The sequence below is a fragment of the Aythya ferina genome (assembly GCF_964211825.1).
Source record: "Aythya ferina genome assembly, chromosome: 7".
Classification (NCBI taxonomy): domain Eukaryota; kingdom Metazoa; phylum Chordata; class Aves; order Anseriformes; family Anatidae; genus Aythya; species Aythya ferina.
The window spans coordinates 19,987,255-20,001,023 of NC_140302.1; the positions used below are offsets into that span (position 1 = coordinate 19,987,255).

Consider the following 13,769-nt stretch of genomic DNA (forward strand, 5'->3'; position numbering starts at 1 on the left):
TGGGAGCCCCACGATCTGCCAGGAGCCTGCTGCTCTCTTGCCAAAAGCAAGCACCACCATCCTCACAAATGGTTAACCTGCCAGGAGCCGCACAGCACTAATGACTTCACATGCATGTAATCAGCTTGGGCTTCCAAAGCTGCTGCCTCCAAGCAGGAAAGGCCACGCGTGCACCCTGGGTGCAAATGCTCCGAAAGCCGCACCCCCCCTTACCAATCATTAATCATCCCCGGGCCAGCAACCCCGGCAAGCGAGGAGGAAAAAGCCAAGTGTCCGCAGCCCTGGAAGCAGTGCTGACCGGTTCCCAGTGGTGGCAGCTTGCTCTCCCCCCGGAGGCCCCGTGGAGGTGGCTGGTCCTTCACAAAGGTCACCCTGCCCCGTGCACGGGAGGCTCTGCCGCTGGGCGCTGGGCTGGGCGCCGCACACGGCAGGAGGTCTGAGGAGGGAGCTTCTGTCTGGCCTGCATCACCGCCTTCATCTCCTCACCATGCGGCACAAGGCGTTTTGGAGTGCCCTGGAATATGCCTGCCGATTGCTGGGCATCTCCACTGCAGCAGGTAGGAGCAAGCTCTCTTTTTCATTGCTGCCTTTTAAGGCACCAAGTAAGTGTCAGAACAAGCTAATGCACAAATTGGAGAGAAAACTAAATGATATGCTTGTAAATGATATGCTTGTAAAAAATAAATTATATACTTGTATGCAGGGGGACAAGCATGATGTGAGTGGGACTGAAAAGCAAAATACCCAGGGCTGCACAAGCCAGGCAGGCTGCTCTGTGGGAGTCAAAAATGCAGGGGGAGCTCCTTGTGCTGGGATTTCTTCTGTGCCCCGGGGCCAGGCAGGATGGAGAGGTCCCAGCCTCGGTGGGACAGCCTCTGCCCTCTCTGCCCAGCTCAGGAAGCAGCTGGGGTCACAGCAGCGGTGCCAGCATCACCATCTCACCCACCGGCTGGATGTGGTGAACAGGCAGGGCAGAGGCTACAGGCACAGTGTGCTGGCTCTGCTGCTGACTAGCTGTCACAGGGCAGGGCAGGCAGCACTCTCTGCCTCAGTTTCCCCATCAGCAAAGCAGGGATCAAAGGGTTTGGTTTGCCTCAAGGCTGGAGGTGTGAGCCAGAGGTTCCTGATGAGAGGTGTCTGGGGTACCTGTGTCAGACTCTGGGAATTTCAGATTTCAGACAGCACAGGGTAGATCACAGCAGGCCTTCCTACCATGGCATTTCCTTTATCAGCTGCACTTTGCTCAAGTCAGGGGCCAAGTAGAAAGCACAAAGGTCTGCTGAAGAGAGCACAGGTTTCCAAGGACAGCTGAAGCCCAGCTGTAATGCTGGAGTCTGTGCTCTGCAGTGTACTTTGGAGGGCTGATAAGAGGTTGAGGTCTGAGTTCTGGAGTTTGTACAAACGCCCAGCAGATAAGTGCACATCATGATGAAGCTGCAACAGACAGGAGCCAGGACACAACTTTAACCAGCAAATGTAAACCTCTCCGTCCCCATCCCCCTCTGGCCCACATGAGCCTCATGTTGGTCATATTCGCTCTTAAAGCTCCTCAGAGAAAACACGAGCTTGCTGCAATCAGAAAACTAAAGCTAGAACACAAAAATTGAAAGTAGCTTAAAATTTGGAAGTGTCTTAATGGAATATAATCTCTCTCATATGTTTTCTCTATTTTCCTCACTGTGCATCATCTACATCTCTCTGTAGTTCTTGAAATGAGCAGTACAGTCCCCTCTCAGCTGAGCCTCCCAGACCACAGACATCACACACCACAGAGTACAGCTGGTCTCTGTACTTTTCCATATCTCCACTCTGATGCATTCCCAGTACCACCTGGTTTTCCCAAAAGGCCAGCAAAGGAATGAGAGGTGCCTGTGTTTTATTCCTGTCTGTCTCAAGGGGGGAAGAAAACAGCTTGATGCAGTGTTTAGTGCCTGATGAGGTGCATGAGGTTTATGCATGAAATGGAAACCATACAGAAAAGAATCCCACAGGCTTTGCTGGAATAAAAGTAATAAAGGGAGAGGAGAGTGCATCAGCCTCACTAATTGATCCTGAGAAGGCCTGGCCAACTCCATAAGCTGCTTGCAAACACTGAAGGTTGCCCACAAAATGTAACCCCCTCTTCCCACAGGACCCTGGAGTGCAATGGGGCTTGTTGTGTGGGAGACATCAGACAGTCCTGCTGTCCATGGCTAGTTAGTGAGGAATAATCAAACAGCCTCACAAATCACTGCCATGTTTGGGGCATATCTGTAATTCAGAGATTTTAGGCCTTGTGATTTCTACATCTAGGGAGAGAGTTCTTACTTATTTCTTAATTCTCAGGCTTTCAACCATTTAATTCCCAATCATGTGCCTTCAGCCACATGGTTTGGAGAAGATCCAAATCAAGGCAGCAACGAGCCCAAACAAGCACCTTGGAAACAACCCTTTGCTTTTGCAGATACTTCACCCAAAGAGCTTTGAGGATAAAGCAGAAGCTGTGCAAGATCAGGAAACCTCCCCAGGCAGAGCAGGGACTCTAGCACAACAGCCAAGCTGTTGAATTCTGTGTTTGTCTGTAGGAAAGGAATGAACGAATGAATTCTGCATTTGTAGGGGAGAGTATAAAAAAGGCTCCTCAATCACAGGGTAGCAAAGGACAATTCTTTGCACATAGGATTACACAGCTTGGTCCCTTCACAGCTCTCTGATGAGGCTGATTTCCCTGCCTCTTCTTGGGGCTGGAGAGGCAGCCTCTGGGGAGAAGGGCAGCACGTGGGTCCCATGTGTTCCCCTGGCATTTCGGGGACCAGCAGCTGCAGGTGGCACCACAGGAACCAACATGATGACAGCATCCTGGTGGGGCTTTGCTTGGCTGGGCCAGAAGCACTGTGTGCTCAGGCACAGACCCTCGGCACTGACCCACCCCATAGGCTGAGGGACCCAGCATCACTGGCACCTGCCTCCCCACTTGTGAGCATGGCCCCTGCTCCATGTGGGGCGAAGGCATAGCTCAGACAGTCAAAGCGAACTGGCTCCTGAGGACGTGGCCAACATGCATTGAGCAGGATCAGTGGTGAACCAGCTCTCTGTAGCTGATACAAGGCACTTCATTTCTGTGCCATTTTGTAAATACTCCTGAAGGATGTTGAAGGAAAGCTTCCATCCCATAAAGCTATTGGCCCCTAACGGCCAGTCCAGGGAAGATTTTAGCCTTGCTAACACTCTTAATCCCCCTTAAAATGACCCCCCAGTGTGCTGTGCTGGCTGGGGCACTGAGGGGATGTTCATTCCTCATTTTTAATCTGCCTGCTCCTGTTATAGCTTTTTCTGTTTGCCTAGCAAAGGATTTTAATGCCATGGCTACGGCCCTTCGTGAATGCAGCTGGCACGTTTCCCCTGACCTGCTGCTGCCCTACAGCCACGTGTGGGGTGCAGCAGGAGAGGTGGGGTGCTGGACTGGTGGGCATGGTGGGGACCTGGGCGCAGATTTCCCCAGCGTAGGAGAAACGTGGGGATGAGGGGCAGATGGATGGGGTGGTAGGAGAGAAGTCCCATAGTAGCTGTGCTGGAGCTGGGGGTGGGAGAGACACAGGACACCGTTGCTCACCTCTTGTAGGTGCCAGAAGCTGGTATCCTCAGAGCACCTCTCCCCAGCCCACGCAGCCGCAAGGCTGTCCTGGCAGGAGTGACGCTGGGTTGGGTTCCTGGGCTGCACGTCGAGGCCAGTGTTCGGCTCTGACCCCGGGGTTCGTGTGTCAGCATGAGTCACCAGCGCTGCAGAGAAGAAATTGGGGCATGGATGCTGGCAGCCACCAGGACACCGGAGTCAGGGACTGAACTCAGCATCTTTCCTGCCTTCTCTTCCAGTGCTGATCGGCGTGGGGGTAGAAACTCTGCAGCAAGGGCAGTTCAAAAGCCTGGCTTTCTATCTGCTGTGAGTATTTTTGCCCTTCTAGACAGATCTGGTAGGGGTGCCACACTCAACCCCTCCACCATATGTAGTGTCAAACTAGCCTACAACAGCAGCAGGGAGCAATATCCAAGGCTTTGGGGAATTGAGATCTTTGTTAGGTTTCAGAAGAGTAAGCTGATCCTGTTAGAGAGAGTGATCCTCTCCCCGTGCTACTTCAGACTCAAGCAGGCCAGAAGTGATACTGGCTGCAAGCTGACCCCTCCTGGGTGGAAGGTCTTGGTCTTTCCTCCACAAACCCGGGCAGAGAGCATTCAGAGCCCAGCACACAGTCTGTGTTGTGAACTGGGCGGTAAATCCCAGACCCCTATGCTCCTTCTGCCATCTGCAGAGCATGATCCAGCCCAGCCCTGCCCCCCTGACAGATCCACCTTTCAGTTTTTCAGGGGTTGCAGTCACTGTCTGTGAAGGCTTCTTCTTTATCAGTTTGTTCCTGGAGATGTGTTTCACGTGAGTAGCCTCTGGGCAGTCTTCTCCAGCCTTGGTGGGCCCTCTCTAAGGAAACCCGTCCTTTACAGGCAGCACCAGACCTAGCCAAGCTGCAAGTGCCACACCAAAGGTCCTGCCCCTACTGCCATGGCCAGCACACTCAGGCAGGGGGGAGGTGAGTGGGGGACTTGTCTGCAGCCAATTAAACCTGTGTTTTAACCTGAGTTTGTGCCATAATCCACTGAGCGTCAGCACAACAAACCCTAGTCTGCAGCGTCTCCTTAGCACGCAGTGTGAACTCCTGAAAGGCTCCAGGGTTGAAGAAAGAGACAGATCCCCAGAGCTCCCTTCCAGGGACAGCACAGAAGTTTAAATTAAAATCTAGAAAATACTTATGCACTTCTCAGAGGCTGAGCCCTTCTGCTGTCTTGTAGCATAAACTCAAAAGCCCTGATAGCTAGGAAGCAACACCTTACCAGATAGTAGGCACAAGCGTGCCAAGGAGAGGTCACCTGAGATGCGGACTTCTGGCAGATGAGGCCCCTGGCCTCTGCCCACCACAAGGAGGTCTCAGACTTTACTTACCCTCCCTCACCAACACACCAGTTGCACACCGGTTTCCTGGTGAACTAGAGTAAGGGTCTGAACCTTTAGGTGGGTCATGGTTAGGCCCAAATCTTGTCATGCACTCGGTGCCTTATCCCACAAGGACTTCTGTTTCTCTCCCCAGATATGAGCCCGACTCCCTGGCACACGCCTGCTGGAAGCAAGCTAGGCGCCCGGGGAGCTTCCAGAAATTCCTGGGGTACACACTGCTCTCGGTGGCATGCTTCCTTCATCCCGTCCTCGTCTGGCACGTCACCATACCCGGTGAGAAGCTTGTGCTGGGGTGGGGAGGAGTGCAGATGGAGGAGGAACATGGTCTGTTGGGGGCAGTGGACCAGAGATGGTGGGGATGTGTGGGATGCTGAGCTAGCTGGACCAAACACTGCTTGGCTAGGACTTCACCTTGGGCCAGCCCTCAGCTGCTGTGCCCTTCTCCCCAGGCTCCATGCTGGTGCTCACCGCCCTGGCCTACTTTCTGCTGAGCAAGAGGAGCAAGAGCCCGGAGCACAAAGAGGCACATCCCCAGGCGGGCCAATATGTGGATCCTACAGCCACCACAGCAGCCTCCACCATTGCTGGTGACACCGAGCAGACATACACGTTCCACGGAGCCCAGAGAGAGCAGCACCGCTCGCTGCTGGGACACATGAAGAGCATCCTGAAAGGCAGCAAGGACAGGAGCCTGCCACCAGCAGTCCCTACCCAACCAGAGGCCCCACCAGCTCCTCGCAAGCAAGTTCACTTCCAGGAGAAGGTGGTGCAGATCATCCCCTCTGTCAGTGAGAGCCTGGATGACATGGAGAGCGAGGCTGAGGAGACCACGTCAGACACAGCACCCATCCTCACCCCTCCTGATGCCCCTGTTGTTCTCACTCCCCTCAGCTCTACAGGCCTGTTTTGAGGGCTCACCAGCAGCAAGGATGGGGCAGACACGCTTCTGGTGCTGGTGTCCCTCCTTGGGCAACTGAGGGACCCTGTGCCATGGGCAGCGCTGCCTTGCAAGACAGATCACTGCAGGCACCACCATGAGCCAACCCTGCAGCCACTGAGGAGGATGAGGGGTGGGGGGGTACAGCACCCATGCCCCAGCATGGAGGGGTGGTCATCCCTGCTCCTCTGCCTTCCCTGCCATGGCTGTGACAACCCTCCTCCAAGGGGCTGAAGGGCAAAGTGGTCCTATATCTGGGGATGGATCCATGGTGGTCCCCAGCCCCTGTGAGACCATGCCAGGGGACAGGCCATGGGCTCGCAGGGGACAGTAAGGTTTCTCCACCCAGGGAATCTTTCTCCGTGGATTTATACATGGCTCACCTCTGTGTAACAGCACTACATGCCACGGCACAGCAGCAGCTCCTGCCTAACACCACAGCCCTAGCATCTGCCTGTCTCAAGGCAGCAAGAGGTAGCACCATCCTCCCTGAGCAGCCTCTGTGAAGGGCAGCTGTCTTCTGCCTGTCCTCACTGTGCTTGGAGAAGCTTAGGGAAACTTGGAGGCACATCTGGGACTGGCACCTGCTAAGTGTCCTCCCCCAAAACACAGTCTGGGCCCAGCAGAGAAGTCACCTCTGGCCTTGGGGACACCTGCCTGGGGCTTCTTGGTGTCCCCTGCCCAGACAGCACTTGTGAGTTTGAAGAGCTTCGGGATGCTGTAGCAGCTCAAGTTACAAGGTTCAGTGCTGTGTTGTTGGCACAGCAGACTGTGTGCAATTCCCTGTGCATGTTAATTATGGGCCCCAGAGAGCAAAGGCAATAATAAAGTGACAATGCTGCTGCACCGGTCCCCTCTACACCAGCTCTTCCCTGAACTCTTCACCTCTGCCTTAATCCTCCCATATTTTCTGCCCTTTGAGTACCATTTACCTATCATCATGCATTTCTCTCCTGCTCAACCCACCAGGCAGCACCTGTCACCTCTCTGGGGCGCTCCCTTGGCAGCACGGGGGCAGCCAAACCAGGGCTCCTGTCTCTGCTCCTTGTCCCCTGTAGAAAGGGCCCCACAATGTAATCAGTGCCTACAGATACCCTCACCAAGCCCACCTCATCAACGTCAGGCAACTCTTTTGGCTCCACGTGGAGAAGAGCTCAGGCAACTGGGATTGCTCTGACATAGATGTGAGGCCACATTGTCACCTCTGCTGGGACAAATAACCGTGACTGCTCCAAGCCCAGACACAGAGCACTGGGGCGAGCGGTGTTTAGGAGGGAATATCTCTGAGACTTGCTTAGACTGATTGTAAAGCAGAAGCCAGTGGGGCTGGATGTTTTTCTTGGAAATACATTACTTTTTCTTTTTATATGGTCAGATCTCTGAGTCACAATCACCATGTCCATTTAGGAAAGCACTGTATTTTGAAGGGAAGTGGGAAAATGTGAAGTTACAATCAAAAGGCAAATGATAACCCAGTGCTACATTTTAATAAATTCTGATTAAGTTGCTCCTGATTTGGGAGACAGATGGGGAAGAAGGCAGAAGATACTGACTCATAATGTTTGACTGCTTGTGTTTGATAATGAGACTCTGTCCTCAAAAGCAGCTTATGAATGGTCTCATGCACTCAGTTGTTCCTACAGCCAGACATGAACAAAAAACTTGTTGTATCACTGACATTTGAAATGCTAGCTGCTATCAATCTGTTCTATACGTGATGCACAGATTAGAGATCTCTTCCTTCCAGCTGCACAAATTAACCCTCCACCCCAAAATTGCATGCTAGGGAAGAGTCACATACACATCCGCCTTCACGGAGGTTTAGTCTCCTCCTGCACCTGCAACGCTGTCTCCAGAAAATTGCACCAATTCACAGCCTAATGCCACACCACTGATAACAGCAGGCCCAGGACCTATCCACAGCTCCACCCTCAAGCTAGTGTATTCAGCACAGGAAGAAATAAAAATCAAGATGTTTTCTGCCAAAGTAGGTGGTCAAACAACATACCTGCACCAGCAAAGGTCCTAAGCCAGCCATGCTAACAGGGCACCAATCCTTGCCCGCTTTGCCCCAGGAGGCTGTGCTCAAAGCTGACTCTTCGACTCGATCACACATCTACACCAATTCTCATTAGCAGGCTCCACTTCCTGCATCATCCAAGGCTGCTCTTTGACCATTGCATAACTAATTATATAAGCAGAGGCAGGGGTTATCAAAAAGGCAGAGCTCCTCAGAGATCAACCAATCTGCTGACGAGAGAAAGATCACATTCATGCCACTGCCTCTTTAGCCCCGAGCAAAGCACTGGGGCAGCCTGGGTGTGGACAGCCTCTCTGCAGCCAAATTTCACCCATCGGCCCTCACCCAACCAGTCCCACACTTCAGACCTGTGGGGCAGCAGGGGCAGCTGGCCAGGGGAGCAGCAATGGGGTGAGAGTGCCTGTGGCACCCTGAAGTGCATGTGGGGAGCAGATTTCATTGTGCTGTGAAATGTGTATGTAGAGTTTGTAGTCCTTAGTGTCTGCAGAAGCAGGTGCTTTGGTGCTCAGGATTGTCTTTTGAAAGCCAGCAGTAGGTTTCCTTTGGGAAGTGGGGCTGGGGGGAGCTGCCAGTGAGCCAGTTGTTCAGCCTTACTGGGGCCAGCCCTGGGCAGGGTCTTCTTTTCCTGTCCCACCACCCTGGTTGCTTTTCTTGCCTGCTCCCTTGTGTTGGCCCGGCTCTTCTCCCACCACACAGCTAGCTGCTCTAGGACAGGAAGGCTGGAAAAACTGCTCGTTCCTTCAGTGTTAAATTGCCCATTAGTTAAGGTCCATCCCTGTCTCACCCTGGAGCAACAGCTCCAGAGTATCACTGCAGAAAGAATGACCCTTCAGAGGTAATCAAGTTGTAGTCCAAAGCAGCGCAGAAGGATGCACTCCCACCCTGTGGGCCAAGCTTCAGCCCTAGGTCACCCTGTCTGTGCATCCCCAGCCCTGTTCCTCACCACCCATCCCACCCGGGTGCTATCTGCCAGCTCCATCAGCTGACAGACCTCATTAGCACAGGGGAAAAATAATTAGGAAAAAGAAAGCAGGTTGCTGTCTTCTGGGATAATGAGCCAAATAAATCCATGGAAAGAAGGGCCAGCCACAAAATGAAGGGGACAGGGGATAAGAGCACTCCTTTCAAAAGCAGCAGACTGTTAGAGCAGCTCAGCTGCTCAAAGAAATGCAGCCTCAGGCGTTCCTTAAAATCCCAGTGCAGAGGAAATTCCTAGCCTCAGGGGGTGTTGGATTACTTTGCAGAGGGCTCCGAGATTATTTGCTAAAGTGTTAGCTTCTCTGTTGGACCCTCTCCCTATGTCTTCCTCTGAGGGGCACCCCAGGGGCTACTGAAAGCACCAGAGGGAGCAGAGAGCTGGAGGTGGGGGAGAGAACTCTATGAAAAACTTGCATAAAGGCAGGGTAATTGCAAGAAAAGAAAGGGGAAGAACGTGACACCATTAATCATGCAGTGCAGCAATACCTGAATTTGAGCTGCCTGAACTGTAGGTCCACGCACCACATGAACATGATTTTTGCATGCATTGTAGTTGGTTCATGATGCAGCTAATCCACTGCAATTAACCCCCTGAGTTAGAGTTGACTGTATAGGGCTGTAAACTCCTACAGATTCATATGCTGAAAGGAAACAAGATGAGTCATCCAAAAGAAATGCATGTGTAAGGTGACACTCTGAAAGGTAATCCTCACAGAAACCATTTCTTCCAAAGTTTCCTCCAAAGATTTTCCTACATGAGTTAACATTTTTCTGCTCTGCTTGTATATGTGCATTGGAAACACCCCACAATGCTATTGAACAGCAAAGCTGGTGGCAGCAAGCACCACTTTTGGCATCAGTGGCATGGGTGGCTCCTGACTCAGTACTGATTCATGCCCACATGCAGGAGAGGGCCTGTCTCCATTCACTTCCCTGAGCTGGGAACAAATGCTGCATGCTCACATACCTGCAGCCCTACCACTCTTTATTCAGCCCTGCACCTTCTCCCATCCTATTCAGGAGTTCCTCCCATGGGCTGGGCCAGAATTGCAGGTCCTGTTCTGGCTGGACTCCTGCATTTTGTGCTGTGCAGGAACTTTACAGGAACCAGAAACAAAGTCCCAAACCTGCCTGGGGTTACTCAGAGCTTTCTGCTCCCTTGTGTGCTTGGTGTGGGGTGGGTAAGAGCCGGAATCTGGCTGCTGTCTGCCATATGTCAGTCTGCATACCACAGGTACGATGACTGCACTTAGGTTATATCCTAGTAAATGATTACAATACCTTTAGGAAACTAAATTCTGAGCAGCTACTCACTCAGCATGTGACTCTACTGGGTCCTGTTTTGAGGCTCTGCGTAAACCACCAGGAACCTGGTTTCCCAACCAAGCTCTTCAGATTACATGCTAAGAGTTGAGAGAACGGAGTCTCTATGGCAGCCCTACCTCTGAAAGGCCCATCTGGGAGTGACTTTTTTGGTACCTGAAGGTGTTCAAGCCCTTTGGCAGATCAAGTCCAGAGACACATTGTCTTGGTTTCAAAACCGGAGTAACAATGCCTCCATGTCCCAGGTCTGCATCATCTCCATAACGTAACTGGCAGCCACGAGCTGTTTTGCCTACACATGTCTACAGTGTCTTCTGCAATGCTCTCAAATGAATATTTTTGGTCCTCTATGCCCTGGAAGAAATAATTTTATGCAAATTAAGAGTAATTCTTAAAATTCTAGAAGAAATTTTTGTTTCTTCCCCCACATCTTTGGAAAGCAAGAGAATACTGAATACATACATAATTTTGCCTTGTTATGAATCTTTTACATTCATTTGCTTGCCTTCTTTAATAGGTTCTTAATGATGTGCTTGGAAATATTATTTCAGGATAGTAGATGATGCAGTTTACCAGTTATTACCAGTTTACCTAGTTAGCTAGTCTCTGACTGGACTATTATGTTTAATAACATTTTTAATTATAATTAAAAAATAATAATTTTAAATCATTTTTGATTTTTTTTCTTATACCATTAATTAAATTAATTCTTTTCAGTGTGAAGAAGAGCATGTCTGAATTGATCAAAAGCACACTCCAAGCAAGTGTAATTGTTGGGATGGAGAATTTTTAACAGTTTTAAAACAGTGAGAAGAATAAAGGAATGAACTGTGTAGAGATTAAATTGCTTTACATTTTTTCTGCTGTTTTCAGGCAAAACTCACCTTCCAACTCTTACTTCCTGCTGATGTGCTACAAACCCTGCACCATTATAGAGCAAGGCTGGCTTTTCAGTAGCACTGTGCTAGACCATGTTACTTCCTTCAGCAGCACAGCAAAACAGAAATACAGGCAGATTTGTACAAAAAAAAAAAAAAAAAAAAAAAAAAAAAAAGCCTTTTTGCACAAAACTGAGCTGAAGAAGCTTTTCTGTATTGGCTTTTCTCCCAGCCACACTTAAGGAGAACACTGAGAACTTTCCATAGTGCTGTTACTTTTTAATTTGATATAGTAGCACTAGATTTCCCCTTCTCAAGCTAGGAAGGCTTTGTCAGTGTTATTTATTTCTTTTTTTCACGCTCGTGCCTATAAGGCCATTGCAGATACAATCCTGGAAAATGGGAGCAAGGTGCCTCTGAGGCCCATCAGTTGGGAGGGCCACGTCCCATTTATGTCACACTGCAAAGCTATGTTCCCATGCCACATGTCAGGAAGCCTGAAACACAAGGCTTCCAAGGAAGGCACAGGTGCATTACAACACACAGACCCTCTCCATGCTCCCTGACCTGCTGGGTGAAGCCAGGAGGGCCGGGCAGCCTGGAGTTCTTCCCTAGGCACGTGGGCATATGCCTTCATGCCTTTGTAGCAGCATGGCAGGGGAGCTGGAGCTGGGAGGCCCTTGAGGGGAAGGGTTTGGGAAGGGAATTACACCTTCTAGCCATCCCTTCCTTCAAAAACCCAGGCTCGGGCATGAAAGTGAGCTTCAGCTCATCCCTCTAATTAACTGCTATTTCCTCCCATCGTCTGCTTCTCATGCAAGCATCTGCAAGCTCAGAAGAAATCAGCAGCTGCATACATGGAAGTCAAAGCATCTTCTCCAGAAAAAGAAGTGTTATGTACTTCACACCAGGACTACATGTGGTGGCAGTGTAAAAAAATGACAATCTTACTGTCAGTATCTCTCATGTCTGAGTTCCACAAGAAGGAAACTGCAAACAAATGCTTGCTGATGGGTTTCGAAATGGAGGAGGCTCTGTTGCTGTCATTACTTGTCTTGGCTCTTACCCAGTAGTAAACTATCTCATTCATGATATCATTACTTTATCATCCCCATGCTAACTTGTTTTATGATTTCTTCATTTCCAACCAGTAGTCACAGGCACAAACATTCTCTCATTCAAGCTGCTTCTTTCCAAACCAAAACTTCAAACAAAAACACATCACAGTCCCTCTGCTGACGTGTTTATCAGACAGCTATAAATACAACTATCTTCAGTTGTTTTAGCCTGATATTGCTCATAATGTTGCTGTTACTCTACATTTTGCTTTATAAATAGCTTGCTTAATAATATAAACAGCACGTAAGTGGCACTTTCAATCATGGGAAAACTGGCACAAAATGACAGAATATTTTTTGTTCCATGTCTTGCAGCCACAACGCCTTAAGCCTATTAATTACAGCATTGCTATTTCCTGAAACAGCAGCGCATGTTTGAGTTACCAACAGTGAACATGTATTTTGTAGAAAAGTTACCATGACAGATAATGCAGTACAAACTGCCAGGCAAGGCAAAAGCAAATGTACCCCACAAAATGTATACTGCCACAGAAATACTAATGCAGCCACTATGCTGATTCTGCCTTGAGAGGACCAGCTCCTTTCTTATTACTCGCTCAGAGCTGTAAATGACACCAGTGAAATACCCGCAGTTTGGCTCCAGATGCCATCCTAGTATTTTCCATGGTTTCCACACCCAAGTGGCTGACAGCTATGAAACACTTGTACGGACACCTCAGACTGTGTGGAGCTACCATGGAAAAGTTTATTTTTGTTACTCAGTAGTTTTATTAGCAAAAGTAATGATTGTAGATATTTCCCCACAAGCAACTAAGGCAATAAAGCAACTAAAAAGTGGAAGAAAAATCAGCTTAGGCAATGTCTTAAACATTTTATGTGAGTGTAAATCCCATGTTACTGGCATTCTGATGAGCAATTCAGATGGCTTTTTTTTCCTCCCTAAAAAGGATATAATCATAGAATCATAGAATAATGTGTGCTGGAAGGGACCTTAAAGCCCATCTAATTTCACCTCCCTTCCATCAGCAGGGACATCTCCCACTAAACCAGGCTGCTCAAAGCCCATCCAACCTGGCCTTGAACACTGCCAGGGATGGGGCACCCACGGCTTCTCTGGGCAACCTGTTCCACTGCCTCACCACACACATACAGTGAAGAAATTCTTCCTTAGATCTAATCTAAATTTACCCTCTTTTAATTTAAAAGGATGGTATGTCTCAGTCAAGCCCACTGAAAATTATGAGTTGAATGGGATTAAGTCAAAGATAGTCTCAAGTAGAAAATCGTTACCAACAATTTGTAAAAAAAGATTTGCAGAGCTCTCATGTAACTGTAACTAGAAATTACAAGATAGATCACATTTCTGAAAACATTCCTTTCTTTTGGCAGTCTCAATGGTTTTAATGCCATACTTACTAAGACGAAAGGTATTTTTATTAATACCTTTTTGCCTTTGTTCTATCCTTTAAGGAAAAAAAAATAAAAAAGCTAAAATCTTTAAGAAATTTTCTTATGAACCTGAGTATGTGTGTATATGCTTATGTTTCAATCT

General features: G+C 49.3%; 1 protein-coding gene across 1 annotated transcript; it reads left to right on the top strand.

The window, feature by feature from the left end:
• Window positions 1-127: 127 nt before the first annotated feature.
• On the top strand, window positions 128-7,426 carry TMEM72 (transmembrane protein 72). Its single transcript, XM_084525891.1, has 5 exons — window positions 128-557; window positions 3,853-3,919; window positions 4,334-4,405; window positions 5,115-5,254; window positions 5,431-7,426. The coding sequence occupies exons 1-5, from the start codon at window positions 488-490 to the stop codon at window positions 5,889-5,891; spliced, it is 810 nt and encodes a 269-aa protein (XP_084382017.1). The 5' UTR covers window positions 128-487; the 3' UTR covers window positions 5,892-7,426.
• The last annotated feature ends 6,343 nt before the right edge of the window (window positions 7,427-13,769 follow it).